This window comes from Mustela nivalis, assembly GCF_964662115.1.
Source record: "Mustela nivalis genome assembly, chromosome: 17".
Taxonomy (NCBI): domain Eukaryota; kingdom Metazoa; phylum Chordata; class Mammalia; order Carnivora; family Mustelidae; genus Mustela; species Mustela nivalis.
Genome location: NC_139036.1, coordinates 41104193 through 41120831, shown reverse-complemented (window position 1 = coordinate 41120831; position 16639 = coordinate 41104193). Strand labels below are relative to the sequence as shown.

The following is a 16639-nucleotide window of genomic DNA, read 5'->3' as shown; positions in this document are numbered from 1 at the left end:
CTGAGCCGAAGGCAGCGGCTTAACCCACTGAGCCACCCAGGCGCCCTGTCACATACAGTTTTAAGACCGTTTCAGGTGACAGAGCTGGAACCCAAGGACCATAAGAAAGAAGCAGTTTGTAAAAGAAACCTGGGGTGGGAGATCACCTTTTGTAAACCTAGGTAAACCCAATTTTGAGCATGTAATATTGATTCCTTAAAATATAATAATAATAAAATAAAAAAAAATCCCTTAAAAATAGTGTTTTTTAGGGTGCCTGGGTGGCTCAGTGGGTTAAACCGCTGCCTTCTGCTCAGGTCATGATCTCAGGGGCCCGCATCGGGCTCTCTGCTCAGCAGGGAGCCTGCTTCCCTCTCTCTCTCTCTGCCTGCCTCTCCGTCTACTTGTGATCTCTCTCTGTCAAATAAATAAATAAAATCTTTAAAAAAAAAAAAAGTGTTTTTTACTCTGCAAAGAAAAAATTCAGAAAACCTACGGACCAATAAAATTGGTCCCTGAGCACCTTGGGAAGACAAAAGACTCCACACTTTTTCAAATATAAATACTTAATATAGAAACAAAAGTATATTATCATGTAATATTGTTATAATATGGTTTAATAAGAGATAATCCATGAACTACATGGAAACCCTTGCATAAAACCACTAACAGTTATCAGCATACTACAGTTTACAAAGCACTTTCATACATACTTTTATTTACAGCCACAACTGAAGATTCTACGAACACATGAGGGAAACAAACTCAGAGAATCAGAGCTATCTGCCCAAAGTCAGAGAGCTAATACTGACAAGATCTCTGATTAAAATATCTCAGTTTTCTCTCAGTGCTATCACTCTAAGAACTGCTGCTACTTACAAGCCCCATATAAGGCCTACAGCTTAGTTTAAAATAATAATAATAATAATAATAGTAAATTATTTAGTTAAAGAAAAATAGGGGTGTCTGGAAGGCTCAGTGGGTTAAGCCTCTGCCTTTGGCTCAGGTCATGATCCCAGGATGCTGGGATCGAGCCCTGCATCGGGCTCTCTGCTCGGCGGGGAGCCTGATTCCCCTTCTCTACCTGCCTACTTGTGATCTCTGTCAAATAAATAAATAAACTACTCAGTTAAACCCACAGAAATTACATTTTCCTCCCACTTCTATTCCTTGGATAGGGTTAGAAAGATTTGGGTTCTGCTTTGATAAAGAGTCTTTAAAAAAAAAAAATCCTTGGGATGCCTGGGTGGCTCATTTGGTTAAGTGTCTGCCTTTGGTTCAGGTTATGATCCTGGAGTCCTGGGATCAAGCCCAGCACTGGTCTCTTTCCTTAGCAGGGAGTCTGCTTCTCCCTCTGCCGGCCACTCCCCCTGCTTGTGCTCTTGCTCTGACAAATGAATAAATAAAATCTTAAAAAAAAAGGGGGGGGGGTTCCTGGGTGGCTCAGTGGGTTAAAGCCTCTGCCTTCAGCTCAGGTCATGATCTCAGGGTCCTAGGATTGAGCCCCGCATCGGGCTCTCTGCTCAGCAGGGAGCCTGCCTTCCCCCTCTCTCTCTGCCTGCCTCTCTGCCTACTTGTGATCTCTGTCAAATAAATAAATAAAATCTTTAAAAAAAATCCCTAAGTTAAATAATTTTTAACCTAAACTTTATAGAAGCAAAGGCCACCTTAGGGCTAGGGTTCTTACGGCTAAAGCCAGGGAGACAAGGGCTCAGGAAAGTACCAGGTTACCTGACGACTGCTGTATGCTGAACTGCCAGCTCCTAGAATACGAATCCCCATGTACTTCACCAAGTAGCAGCGCAGGTTAATGGGCTTTCAATATGTGTTTCCTACTGACTTAATTTCTTAATGATTCAAGCCTGCAAGAACTATTTAAAAGCTCAAAAGCCATTTGTAGAGGATGTGGCTCAAAGTTCAATGATACAAGAGGCCATGGGAGTCAAAATTCCTCGGTCTAAGAAGGTTCCAGAGAGCTTCAGGTCTCTCTAACTCTCTATCTTCAGTCATGCTATTTTGTAAAGACTACACAACCTCTTCTACTTTTTTAGAGCTCCTTATTCCCCTCTTCACCCAGTTTAGGCTCATGGTCCACTGTTACAATCACTCCCTGACCTACACCCTTAGCTCCCCTGCCCCACTCTCCCTTAGTGACCCATTTGTCTAAAAAAGGTAACCCTGGTTAAATACCATGCTGTCCCTACTCAGCACCCTGCAAACATATAGACATAAATTGCAGTACCTGCAAACAGACACATGCAGAACAGACAGTGTGCAAATCTCACTTTGAGCATACGGCTCCTAATCCTGAGAGGACCTTTCGTGCTGTTGGTTAGCCCAGCACACCTCCCCACCCTCTTCACTCTCCCACACTCCCCAAGGACCACTTCTTGCCCCTCTCCTTTCCTCCCCTCATTAATAGATGTCCTTGCTTTCTATTTCACCAATAAGAAACAAACCAGCAGAGGTGCCTGGGTGGCTTAGTTGGTTAAGCACCTGCCTTTGGCTCAGGTCATAATCCCAGGGTCCTAGGATAGAGCCCCATGTCCAGGCTCCCTGTTCAGCAGGGACCCTGCTTCTCCCTCTGCCCTTCCCCCCCTGCTTGTTCTCTCTCTCTCTCTGTCTCAAATGAATAAATATAGGAAGGAAGAAGGCTGGAAGGAAAGAAGGGAGGGAGGGAAAGAAAAGAAAAAGAAAAAAACGAAGAAACTTTGCACATGCACCTATGCCTAGGCACTCTGCCTTCCCTCCTGTTACCATGGAAGAACTACCTCTCTTCTTATCTAAGGTCAACCCCTTACCTAGGAATAATATTCCATTCCTTTTAGCCTTCTAGGGACTATAACTCAGGCAATTTCCCCCCTTTATATTGTATCATTTCCTCAGTGTACAAAGAGATCTTGGAGAGGAGGGATCCCAACCCTCAATCCCACATTCTCCTGCAGCACCCATTCATCTGCACCCCCATCCCCACTCCCCTTTAAGTAAACTCAGAGACTTCTACGTTGCTATCCCAATTCCTCTCCTCCTATCCCCAAGTTCCCAAACACATGTCAATTAGACTTTCACCCTCATCCTCCACCACTCTACTGAAACTACCAAAAGGATATCATGTTGTTTGGGGGTTCCCCTAAAGGACTCCATGTTGCTAAGATCACTGTCATTCTCAGTTTTCAGTCCTGGAGAGAGCCGATCACTCGATCTTGGCATCCTTCCAGCATCCTTATTTTCTTTCTTCCTCACTAGGGGCTCTTGGCTTCCCCTGCTTGCTACTCTCATTTCTCTGAGCTCTAATATAAAGGCCTCAACCTCTTCTCTACCTAGACTGACTCCCTAGGTGAGCTCATCCAGCATACAGTCTTTAGTATCAAATTTCTCTAGCCCAGACTTTTCTCCTCAACTTCAGGGTCTGACAGACATCCAAAAGAAAATAATGAATTGGTGTCTGGCTAACAGGTATGTCAAACTTGACTTGTTTCAAAGCAAACACCTGTCTTCTTCTCCCAAACCTGCTACGGTCCTACCTATTTGCCTGGTTGACTGCAACAGCCTCCTACGTGGTCTCCCTTGCCACCTCTGTCCCTGTGAAGTCTGTTTTCAACATAGGAGTTTGTCATCCTTTGATTTTTTTTTAAAAGATCTTATTTATTTATTTGACAGAGAGAGAGTACAAGCAGGGGGGGCAGCAGAGGGAGATAGAGTCCAGTGGGGTTCAATCCCAGGACTCTGGGATCATGACCTGAGCCAAACGCAGACACTTAACTAACTGAGCCACCCAGGCACCCCAAGTTTGTCATCCTTTTAAGAGCTACGCAAAGCTTCTTTCAACGCCTCCAGTGGCTCAGCATCTAAGTAAATGCCAATCTTGACAAAGTCCTACAGTGTTCTCCTCTGGAAATCTAGCTTCCTGACTTCCATTTCCTGCCACTCTTCCCCCCTCACTCATTCCAGTCCTGCTGTCCCCAGTCTCAGGGCTTTTGTATTTGCTGGTCTGAATGTCTACAATAGCTATTCTCCGAGATAACTGCTTAGCCCACTCCGACACTCTCTTCAAGTCTTCCCTGATTGTTACCTTATCAGTCAGTCAGGCCTTCCCTAACCCTCCTCTCACCCCATCCCTGCAACAGAAAATACCACCACTACCCTCCACACCCCTGGATATCCTGTTCCTCTCCTCTGCTCTGGATTTCTCTAAAGCATCTACATACTATGTCTTTATCTATATACCTATACCTCCATCTGCATTATTTGCTTGACTGTCCAAAGAACAGGACTCTTCTGTCTTTTCTATTGATTGCTGTTTCCTTAAAAACAGAGTGTGACACACAAAAAGACAATCAGTAAACCTGCTGAATGAATAAGTGAATTCTTCCCTTCAATTGCTGAAGGCAGGCTTTGGAGAAAAGGCTGAGAAGATAAACTCAATTCTCTAAGAGGGAAAAAAGGTGCTTCCAGGCACTTACCTGCTCCCCGACTGGGAGGGTCCCGGGCTGGGGGAGGTGGTCTATTACTCTGTAGTGATGGAGAGGCTGAGGAGGGTGGAGGAGGCGCTAGGCCTCTGACAGGCCCTGGTGTCTTCCTATGCAAAGAATTGTGTCTCTGTGGCAGCTCAGGGGCTGACTCATTAGTGGGACTGGAGGGTCCATTGGGGACCCCGGGAGGCTGGCGGTAAGGAGGAGGAGGAGGAGCCAGAGACTGGCCACTTGGTCCCGTCCTGATATTCACAGGGGAAGGAGGTGGTTTGACTGGGGGTGGAGCAGGAGGTCCCTCGCGACCAGGGTGCAGCCTTTGTCCAGGTGTGGGCGGCAAGGGTTTCTCTCTGTTGTAGGCTGGGGCTTTGCTGCTGTGCACAGGCAGAGGTGTTGGGGGTGCATTGGCACGCCGCCCCGGGGGGGGTGGAGGAGGGGCAGAGGAGCTGTGCTTCATGCCTGTACTGCTGGTGGTATTAGGCCGAGAGAGGTCCGGTAACGAGGGTCTCTGCATCCGGGGCAGTTCCGGGAGTGAGGCTCGGCTGCTGTCTGTATCATCTTGGGGGCGCCCGCTGGCTGTAGACACTGGTGGCCTTGGGGCAGCAGCTCGAGAACTGGGGATTTGTAGGGCTGGCTTACCAGCTAGGTTCTCTACAAACACACCAGACAGCACTCAATCAACAGAGCCAGATACATGTTAGTACCTCTGCTTCACCCAGCCTCTTTAGTGTAACCTGCATGGTAGCAGGTTAGATGCCTGTGGAGTTCTGGATTTTACTCTGGTTTTAGGCTCAGGGCCAACTGACAAATACTGCCAATACAAGTTGAACACATTTTTACTTAATCCCTCAGCTTTGGCTTTATTCTGCTCTGTAACTCCTCCCCTGCTTCCACTCCTTCCTCCCACCTCTACCAGATACCTTAACCCTAACTGACTCACTTGGGACTAGTCAGAAATTAACACACTTGGAAAATAGCCTAAGAAAGTACTGATCAGATACCTGAAACATCCTTGGCTCCCACAGGTCGGAGCTTCGGCACTCCCCCTTGGAAGAGACCTCCCTTGGGCTGCAGGGCAGCTGCTCCAGAGCCATAACCACCACTGTTTCCTTTTGGTTCTGGAAAGCATACCATTAGGGTTTTCACTTCACATGCTGGGAGCTGGTGACCAAGTCAATCCTGAGGAGAAACCCTTCCTCTACTTGGGCTTTAATTTCTAAACATACCAATCTTGCTTTTGCATTTAAAAAAAAAAAAAGAAAAGAAAGCAAGAAAAGGCTAGGCCTCTCAGCTCCACATCTTCACTGTGATGAAACAGAAAAAAACAAAAGCAACAAGGAGCCACAGTTCCCTTATTAAGAAAATGCAAAGAGAAAACCAGGATCAAGACACCTTCATCAGAGTTCTCTGGGCTCTCCTCTCCAAAACCCAGACGGTAAGGGGGCCAGGGACTTAGGGATCCAGGTATGAGCAAACTCTCCAGAGGCCTAACAGAATGGACACTTGTGGCAATTATAAAATCTTCACTAGCTTCAGCTTAGAGGTTTAGTAACATGATGGTCTCCTCAGAGAACAGCCAAGGATGTGCTCTAATGAGAGCACTAGTTACAGCAGGAGTTGGGAATCTTCCCCCAGAGAACACATCCCAAAGGTCAAAAAGAAACCTCTAAGGTATTCAAAGAAAACTTTCTTAAAGGACAAAAATTTTCCCACTCAAGGCCCAACAATAAAAATGACAGGCCAGCCAAGTCTCCAAGTCAGTCCCTGGTGGCCCACTAGGAAATGAAGGTCAGACTCACTCTCAAGGATAGGAGCACTCCGATCATTAATGTTGGTCACTTTCTTCAGCTTGGTCCCTTTGCAGATGTCCTGTAAAAGGGCACCTCGATTCCGCTGTTCATCTCTACTCAGCTTGGGCTGCTCTGTGTTTGCCTAGAGGAAGAGGGGAGAAGGTAACTATTCATCCTAAATAGTTCCCTTTACCAGGAGCTTGGGATTAATACCTTAAACCAAGCTGGATTTCATTAATGCCCCTCTAACCTAATCAGATCCTGCTCCAAGTATCAGTACCAATGTGTGCTCTCATTCTTCTTCGTCCTTTTTTTGTTGTGCCTTTTGTGAAGGGTTCAGGTCCCTCTCCTAGTCCACAGCTTCTGAAAGGCCTTACCTGGAGCACCTGGGTGGCTCAGTCAGTTAAAGGTCTAACTCTTGATTTCAATTCAGATCATGATCTTGGGATCATGAGCTCAAGCCCTACATCAGGCCCTGGGTGTGGAGCCTGCTTGGGATTTTCTCTCTCCCTCCCCACACTCCCCACCCACCCACCCCGACTCTCTTTAAAAAAAAAAAAAAGGTGGGGGGGCCTTAACTAATAGTTACTGAGTACCTGTGTGCTGGGCTTCTGTGTTAGAAGCTTTACATGTGTGAAGGCAAACACTGACTGAGTCCCTGCTAGGCCTCAGGCTAAGCATATTACTTCCATTATCTCATTTAAATCTTGAAATATTTTTATCAAAGAGGTATTATTATCATTACCCATTTGGAAAGTGCAAATAGTTGAACAGTGTCCTGAGGCCATGCACCCAGTAAACAGTAAAGCAAGGACCCAACCCAGACAGTTGACTCTAAAATGGCTACCTTATCTCAACTAACAGACCTCATTGCTTCCCTATTACTTTATCTCCCAAACAATGTTACAAAGTAGACCATATTGGGGCACATGAGTGGCTCAGTGGCTTAGATGTCCGAGTCCTGGTTTCAGCTCAGGTCATGATCTCGAGGTTGTGAGATCAAGCCCCATGGCATGCTCCACACTCAGTGTAGAGTCTGCTTGTCCCTCTTCCTCTGCGCCTCCTCCTGCTTGCATGCACAAACTCTTACTCAAATAAATAAGTAAATAAAAATATTTTAAAAATAAAGTAAAATAAAAGAAAATAACCCATATTATCCTCATTCCAAAGATGAGGAAATGAAGGTTTCAAAAACTTAATGTCACATGATTAGTAAATGCAGAGCTGTTCTGATTGTGTCAAAGTCCATGCCTTTCCCACTTACCCTATGGTCTCTTCCAACATCATATTTCTTTTTGAGTTCTTCGCCCTCCACCTACCTCTTAAATGCCTATCCTCAGCCTCCATCTAAATCTCCCTGAGCAAGCTCAACCAGTCACAGGGTTTGAATACTGCTGAAAAACCCAAGTATCTCCAATCTTTGCATCTCGTCGCCACTCTTGGACCTGGGTTTCACACCCCTATGTGCCAATGTCTACAGGACATCTCTAAGTGAATATCCCACATGTACTGAAAATGTAACACATCATACCATATACCTTACACAATTTTTAAATGTAGAGGTTTTTAAATTAACCACAGTGGAATTTTTTGGAAACCATTAAAAAAATGATCTTAAAATCTATCTGGAAGATTAAGTATAGTAGAAAAACTAAGAGAATGGAACTAGTACCACCCAAAAGCTAGGACCAACTACAACAGGAGCGCAGGGACAGACAGCTAGATATATGGAATAAAATACAAAGTTCATAAACAAACCTACATCTATATAAGAAATAATAAAAATGAGGGTGCTTGGGTGGTTTAGTCAGTGAAGCATCTGCCTTTGCCTCAGGCCATGATCCCGGGGTCCTGGGATCAAGGCCTGTGTCAGGCTCCCTGCTCAATAGGGAGTCTGCTTCTCCCTCTCCCTCTGACCCTCCCCTCTGCCTATGTTGTCACTAGTTCTCTCTCTCTCTCCCTTTCAAATGAATAAATTTTTAAAAATCTTAAAAAGAAGAAAAAAATAATAAAAGTATTTCAGCAGTGCAGAAGGCACAGATCATTAAATATAAGCTACCGGGGCACCTAGGTGGCTCGGTGGGTTAAAGCCTCTGCCTTCGGCTCAGGATGATCTCAAGGTCCTGGGATCGAGCCCTGCATCCGGCTCTCTGCTCAGTGGGGAGCCTGCTTCCCTCTCTCTCTCTCTGCCTGCCTCTCTGCCTACTTGTGATCGGTCTCTCTAATAAATAAATAAAATCTTTAAAAAAATAAAATAACTTCTTCCCATTTCAAAAAAATAAATAAATATAAGCTACCAATAACAACTGGCTAAGTGTGGAGAAAAAACAAGTTAAATCCCTACCTTATAGCTTACTCTCAAATTCTAGTTGAGTTATAAAATGTAAATATAAAAAAAAAAAAACCCAAAGAAGTAACCAAATGAAAAAAGCAAGTAAGGTAAAGGACATGACAACTAAAATATAGGGAAAGGCTTGAAGACTTGTTTATTTTAAGTTATTTACTTAGGAATATAATAAGCAGATGACAAACCAGAAGGAAAAAAATCATCTGACACACAAAGGCAGTGTCCTAATTCTATACAGCATTAACATAAAGATGACTTATAAATCTACAGGATAATAACCAAAGGATATAAACACTGTGTAAAAGAAATCCTCAAGCCAGCAAATATGGAAAAAAAATTAAAAATGCAGGCTAAAACACAGTATCATTATTTACCAATAAAACTGGCTAAAGTTAGAACTGTAACAGGAGACTGCTTAGCTTCATAAAGGCAGGGTCCACTGACAATTGTATGCTGCCTAGCACACGGGGGGGGTATTCAAAAAAATGTGTAGAATACATAACTGTCTTATGGTGGTCATAAGGATTTAAGGGAACAGATACTCTTTTGTATTATCCAGAGGAAGTTAAATAGTATGATCTTTCCAGAAAGAAGTTTATGTATCAAACACCCTTTTCCTCCTTCCACTTTTTCTTTTTCTTTTTCTTTTGAGAGAGACCCTGGTGAGGGGCAGAAGGATAGTGAGAGAAGGTATATTAAGCAGGCTCCACACCAAATGCAGAGCCCGACACGGGGCTGTATCTTACCACCCTGAGATCATGACCTGAGCTGAAACCAAGAGATGGACGCTTAACTGACTGATCCACCCAGGCGTCCCTTGTATCAAACTTTAAAAAGTCTACACAAGAATTCTATCTAGGAATTAACTTTAAGAAAACAACTAGAAAAGTACACAAAGATGTTATTTATTTATTTATTTAGTTGACAGAGAGAGATCACAAGTAGGCAAAGAGGCAGGCAGAGAGAGAGATGGGGAAGCAGGCTCCCTGCCAAGCAGAGAGCCCGAGGCAGGACTTGATCCCAGGACCCTGATCGGGACCATGACCCGAGCCAAAGGCAGAAGCTTAATCCACTGAGCCACCCAGGCACCCCACAAAGATGTTATTAATAGCATAAAACTATCTAAAAATAATATAAAAGTTCAATCAAAAGGAATACTGATGGCACAAGCACAGAAGGGAATGCCAGTTAAGCTCTTAAAGATGTGCAAGTTAAGTGTCTTTAGATAGCAAATGTCTGACACAATCAAGTAAAAAAAATTACAAACAAAACATTTAACAAGATTAAAGCAGAACCTATCTCACAGGGTAGTTCTGAAAATTAAATGAAACAACACTTTTCAAGAACTTAGCACAGTGCCTGGTGCTCAATAAGCAGTAGTTCTACCGAAAGAAAAAAAGGTACATACATACCAAATGATTCCAGAAGGATATATGCTAATATCAACGGAAGTTAATTTGGGGTAATAATTCTTTTTTTTTTTTTTAAGATTTTACTTTTTTGACAGAGAGAGAGATAGCAAGAGAGGAAACACAAGCAGGGGGAGTGGGAGAGGGAGAAGCAGTCCTCCTGCCAAGCAGGGAGCCTCATGCAGGGCTTGATCCCAGGACCCTGGGGTCATGACCTGAACTGAAGACAGATGCTTAACTACTGAGCCACCTAAGTGCCCCTTGGGTAGTAATTCTTTATATTTATTTTTCTAGTTTTCCTATAATAAATATGTAAAACATAAAATGTTAACAAAGATTAATTATTAATAGCTTAATATTTTCTATTTTTATTGGCATTCTCTAATCTTTGCCACATTTTTAGTACAGTAAAAAAATTTTAATATCACTAACCATTTAATGATGTAAGAAGCCATTCACGATGTATTAATGACTAAGCAGATTAGAACTCATAACATAGCAGCACTGGCGATAGGGGGAGGGGGAGAAAAAAAATCAGTAGGTACATATGGCACAGCCTCCTTTTTATAAAAAGTAGGAGATAGAAGGAAGGAAGGAGGAGGGGCGCCTGGGTGGCTCTGTCATTAAGTGTCTGCCTTCAGCTCAGGTCATGATCTCAGGGTCCTGGGATGGAGCCCAGCATCAGGCTCCCTGCTTGGCCGGAAGCCTGCTTCTCCCTCTCCCACTCCTCCTGCTGTTCACTCTCTTGCTGTGTCTATGTCAAATAAATAATTAGGTAAATAAAACCTTAAAAAAAAAAAAAGGAAGAAGGGAGGAGAAGGATATACACAAAACTACTGTGAATGGCTGGATTACAGATAATTGCTCCTTTATGCTTACCCACAGTTCATAAAGCTCTTTTTTTTTTTTTTTAAAGTAAATTCTATGCCCACTGTGGAACTCAAACTCACAACTTTGAGATCACGAGTCCCATGCTCTACAGAATGAGCCAGACAGGTGCCCCAACCATAGTTCATAAATTTCTTGAAATATATTACTTTTGCAAAGAGAAAATTATTAAAACATTACTCAACATCACTAAAATTGAGTTCACATCCTCCTCCACAAACCTCACTTTGTAAATGGCACCATCATTCAATCTCCCAAACTACAGTTGTTCCAACCTCCTTCCTCTTCCTTGCATCAGTCACTAACTCTGTAAGATTTTACTTTCTAAGTGTCTCTTGTAGACATCTCTCCCATCCTTACGGCTTTAGTGCAAACTCTCAGATTTTCAGCTGTAACAGGCTTCTATCTGCGAGTCTTGACTTCCCTGCCTCCAGCCTCAACCCCAAACCACTTCCACACTGTGAAGGATGACCTTTCTAACACATACCCTGTCAGGTGACTCCTGCTGCTGAAAGTACACTATCTTCTTTTTTTTTTTTTTTAAGATTTTATTTATTTATTTGACAGAGAGAAATCACAAGTAGTCGGAGAGGCAGGCAGAGAGAGGGGGGGAAGCAGGCTCCCTGCTGAGCAGAAAGCCCGATGCGGGACTCGATCCCAGGACCCTGAGATCATGACCCGAGCTGAAGGCAGCGGCCTAACCCACTGAGCCACCCAGGTGCCCCATAAAGTACACTATCTTCTCATCACTGTCTGGAGGAAAAGCCAAAACCCTCAGCCTTAGCCTCTGGCTTCATCTCCCACCAGGCCCCTCAAGCAATGATCCAATCCTGGGTATGCTTTCCCACAAATCAGCACCCTTTCATTCTACTTCCTCAATACCAAGTGCCTGCCCTCTGTCTTCTCCTTCTGGCTAAACACTACTCATAGATTAAAACTCTGCTCAAGTATCACTTCACAGCTCGAAGATTTATCTGACTGCCTCCAATCCCTCCAGACAGTACTGAGCCATGCTTCTTTGTGGCCTCATTTATTTCTGCAAAGCATGGAATTTCCCTGTTGACTTGTCTATCTCGCCCATTGTGCTGGAAGCCTTTGAAGGCCAAAACTGTCTCATTTCTGGACAATGATACTACAGATTATTTTTATTTGCTTCTTTTTCTTATCTGCATGTTTTGCCTCTCTTTAATTATATAAATAAAGCTTACTGGGAAAGACTCGAGAAATACAGAAATTTAGAGTAAAATTATCTGGATTTTCTTTCCTTTTCTTTCTTTTTTTTTTTTTTTTTTAAAGATTTAATTATTTGACAGAGAGATCACAAGTAAGGCAGAGAGAAAGGAAGGGAAGCAGGCTCCTCGTTGACCAGAGAGCCCAACACAGGGCTCGATCCCAGGACCCTGGTATCATGACCCGAGCTGAAGGCAGAGGCTTTAACCCACTGAGCCACCCAGGTGCCCCAATTATCTGGATTTTCTAAGTTATATGCCTAATCAAGTCTCTGATACTCAGTAAGCCCCAACAAAAGGCTACTGAGTAAATGACTAAGACAGCATGATGCAGGGCATCATCAGAAGAGATCCATGGATATATTTTGGGTCCTTGAATCCCACTATAACCAAAGCAGCTCTGCTTTTATCTACTGCACTTATTGGACTTCCATATAAAATTTCATCCAGAAAGGGGGTTCATATATATCCTCAAACAAAATGTCTAAAAATAGGAACTTAGAGAAAAAACCAAGTTGGCAGACCTGAAGTTCTAAAATAAATTAGCTAGGCAAGTTGCTTTTCCTCTGTAAGGCAGTACTTCTTTTTTTTTTTTTTTTTTTTTTTAAGATTTTTTTTTTTTTTTTTTTTTATTTGACAGAGAGAAACCACAAGTAGATGGAGAGGCAGGCAGAGAGAGAGAGAGAGAGGGAAGCAGGCTCCCCGCCGAGCAGAGAGTCCGATGTGGGACTCGATCCCAGGACCCTGAGATCATGACCTGAGCCGAAGGCAGCAGCTCAACCCACTGAGCCACCCAGGCGCCCCGTAAGGCAGTACTTCTCATCTGTTAAGTAACAATTCCCCCACCAAGGTATTCATTCCCTAAAGTTCCTTTCACTTCTAAATTTTACAAAACTGAATAAAACAGGGGCATCTGGTTGGTTCAGTCAGTAAAGCATGCATCTCTTGATCTTGGGGTGTGAGTTCAAGCCCCACTTGGGTGTAGAGACTACTTAAAAATAGAATCTTAGGGGGTGCCTGGGTGGCTCAGTGGGTTAAGCCACTGCCTTCGGCTCAGGTCATGATCTCAGAGTCCTGGGATCGAGCCCCGCATCGGGCTCTCTGCTCGGCGGGGAGCCTGCTTCCTCCTCTCTCTGTGCCTGCCTCTCTGCCTGCTTGTCATCTCTCTCTGTCAAATAAATAAATAAAATCTTTAAAAAAAAAAAAAAATAGAATCTTAAGGGGAATCTGGGTGGCTCAGTTGTTAAGCGTCTGCCTTTGGTTCAGGTCATGATCCAAGGGTCCTATGATTGAGTCCAGCATCAGGCTCCTTGTTCAGAGGGGAACATGCTTCTCCCTCTCCCACTCCCCCTGCTTGTGTTCCTTCTCTCGCTCTCTGTCAAATAAATAAATAAAATCTTTTAAAACAAACAAACAAACAAATAAATAAATAAAATCTTAAGGGGTCCCTGGGTGGCTCAGTCAGTTAATTGCCCAGTTTAATTTTGGCTTAGGGTCACAAGACCGAGCCCTGTGTCAGGCTCTGTGCTCACAACATAGTCTGCTTAAGATTCTCTGCCTCCATCTGCCCCTCCCCCTACTCTCTCTCTCACAAATAAACAAAATATTAAATAAATAAATAAGTAAAATCTTAAAAAAAAAAAAAAAATAATAGAACGATAAAGCACCCAGTTTGCTTCTTTCTCATGTGACACCAGATGTCACAATCCACATATAGTAAAAGTGGTTGCCTCCTTGGTTCAGAAACCACACTGCTTTTCCCTCCCATTATTAAACCTTTAAGTCTTCTTAATAGTATTTTCCAGAAACTCCTTTTTTCGATGGGCTGGTAGACTTCAAAGACTTGGCTTTAGGATGAACTGGTTTGGAAGAGAAGAGAAGGAGATGAAACAGTAGCAAGAAACAACCACTAGGATTTACCGTCCCTTTCCTCAATGATGCCAGAGAAATGCTGTACTGACCTTTATAGAACAAATAGTTTTAGGGGCAAAAGACTAGACATCAGACTACTCTGATGTAACCTGAACAAATCTCCATTTAGACTGAATCAGACCAAGAAAACAAGATAAGCCATTAAAGTCCCAAGAGGACCTCTCAGAAATCAGAACTAGTTAATGAAGAGAGACTTTACTTATTCTGTTTCTATACCACATATCTTTGAGTACAGTATGTCCTACACCAGGAAGCCCTATGTATCCATTAAGGTTTTGAGATACAGGTGCGAAGACTACCTACCTGATTAAAAGTGGGAGGTGGAGGAGGACCAGGCGGCGGTGGAGGGGGTGGAGGAATTGGCATCCTTGCCCTGCTCGCAGTTGGCACTGCTTTCTCTCCGTTTCACTTTGCAGCTTTAGGTCACTCATATACCTGCAAATGAAATGGAAATTCAATGAGAACTCTGCCATCAGAGACACCCAGGAGAATTAGAAGACTGGGCATGACATGAAGGAGAAACTCATCCCCTAGTTCCTCTGTGATAGTAGTCCAGGGCTTGGTGAACTTTTTCTGTAAATGGCCAGATAATAAATATTAATACTGGGGCACCAGAGGGGCTCAGTCTGACTCTGGATTTTGGCTCAGGTCATGAACTCAGGGTTGTGAAATCAAGCCCCACATCAGACTCTGTGCTGGGTGTGGAGCATGCTTAAGGTTCTCTCTCTCCCTCTGCACCTCTTCCTCCCCCGCTAAAAAAATTAATATTTTAAGCTTTACAGGCCATATACAGTCTCTGTCATATTTTATTCTTTGATTTGTTTTGACATTTTAAAAAATTATTCTAAAAATATCAAAACAAATCAAAGAATAAATCAAAGAATAAGCTTTATTTTTAAAAGTAGTTTCAGGCTCACAGCAAAACTTAGCAGAAAAGTGCAAAAAGATACCCATATGTACTCCTGCTGCCCCTGCACAAACACATACACAGTCTCTCCCACTATCTACATCCTGGGGTTGGACATTTGATACAATCGCTACCTCATTACCACCTAAAGTCCATAGTTTACATTAGGGCTTACTCTTGCCAACCTCTATTTTGTATGTTTGGACAAATGTATAATGACAACTACATGTTGTAGCGTCATAGAATAGCTTCACTGCCCTAAAATATCTATGCTCTGCCTATGTATTCCTCCTTTCCCCACTGATCCTTTTTACTGTCCCCATAGTTTCCTCTTTTCCAGAATGTCGCATAGTTGGAATCATATAATATGCAGCCTTTTTCAGATTGGTTTCTTTCAATGAGTAGTACACGTTTAAGTTTCCTCCATGCCTTTTCGGGGCGTGACAGCTCCTTTTTTTTAAAGTGCTGAGTAATATTCCATTGTCTGGAGGTACAACAGTTTATTTATCCATTCACCTACTGAAGGACATCTTGGTTGCTTCCAAGTTTTAACAATTATGAATAATGCTGTGGGAACATAAATTTTGGCTCATCTGAGTAAGTACCACTGATGGTACTTATTGCCAGATCCTATGGTAAGAGTTACATTGTATAATAAGCTGTCAAACTGTCTTCCAAGTGGTTGTAAGGTTTTGCATTCCCACCAGCAATGAAAGAGAGTTCCTGCTGCTGCACATTCTTGCCAGCATTTGGTGGTGTCAGTGTTGTAGAATTTGACCATTCTAGTAGGTCTATAGTAGTGCAATCTCACTGTTTTAATTTTTCAATTCTCTGATGACATATGAAGTTTAACTTTTCATATGCTCACTTCCCATCTGTATATTTTCTTCAGTGAGGTGTCTGTTTAGGTCTTCTGCAGTTTTCAATATGACTGTCTTCTTATTGTTGAGTTTTAAGAATTCTTTGTCTGTTTTGGATAACAATCCTTTATCACCTGTGTCTTTTGCAAATATCTTCTCCCAATGCATGGCCCATCTTCTCATTCTCTGGATTTTTACATTTTAAAACTACATTTTTACATTTTAAAAATGTAAAACCGGGACACCTGGGTGGCTCAGTTGGTTAAGCAGCTGCCTTCGGCTCAGGTCATGATCCCAGCATCCTGGGATCGAGTCCCACATCAAGCTCCTTGCTCAGCAGAGAGCCTGCTTCTCCCTCTGCCTCTGCCTGCCATTCTGTCTGCCTGTGCTCGCTCTCTCTCCCTCTCTCTGACAAATAAATAAAATCTTAAAAAAAAAAATGTAAAACCATTCATAGTTCATGGGCATTATAAAAACAAACCATGGACCAGAGCTGACTTGTGGGCCATAGTTTACTGACTCCCAGTATAGTCACATCCTTGGAATCTGATCAGAGTATAAATACCATGTGAGAATTTAGCTATTTATCAGGCCACACACACACACACACACACACACACACAAAACCAAAAAAAAAACCAAAAAACAAAAAACAAAAAAAAACTATAGCTGTCCTCCTGTTACAGTCTGTAAGAGATCCTCACTTTACAAATGAGACTAAAACCAGGGAACTCTCTTGCCCTAAGACATTAAAGTAGGGGGCAAAAATAAAACTAAACGTCAAGAACAATTAATTCATCCAAAAAGCTATTCCAAGGGAATCCCACTT

At 43.0% G+C, this 16639-nt stretch overlaps 1 protein-coding gene across 7 annotated transcripts in view; it reads right to left on the bottom strand.

Annotated features, from left to right (window-relative positions):
• WIPF2 (WAS/WASL interacting protein family member 2) overlaps positions 1 to 16639 on the bottom strand; it is a 51148-nt gene that overhangs the window by 11120 nt on the left and 23389 nt on the right. For all 7 annotated transcript variants that reach the window (XM_082704953.1, XM_082704952.1, XM_082704951.1 and 4 more), the window contains 4 exons: positions 14347 to 14478; positions 6248 to 6380; positions 5450 to 5566; positions 4443 to 5099 (listed from right to left, as the gene is read on the bottom strand). In XM_082704953.1, coding sequence (XP_082561079.1) covers positions 4443 to 5099; positions 5450 to 5566; positions 6248 to 6380; positions 14347 to 14409 — 970 coding nt within the window. In that variant the 5' untranslated portion in view covers positions 14410 to 14478. The remainder of the gene's footprint in view (positions 1 to 4442; positions 5100 to 5449; positions 5567 to 6247; positions 6381 to 14346; positions 14479 to 16639) is intronic.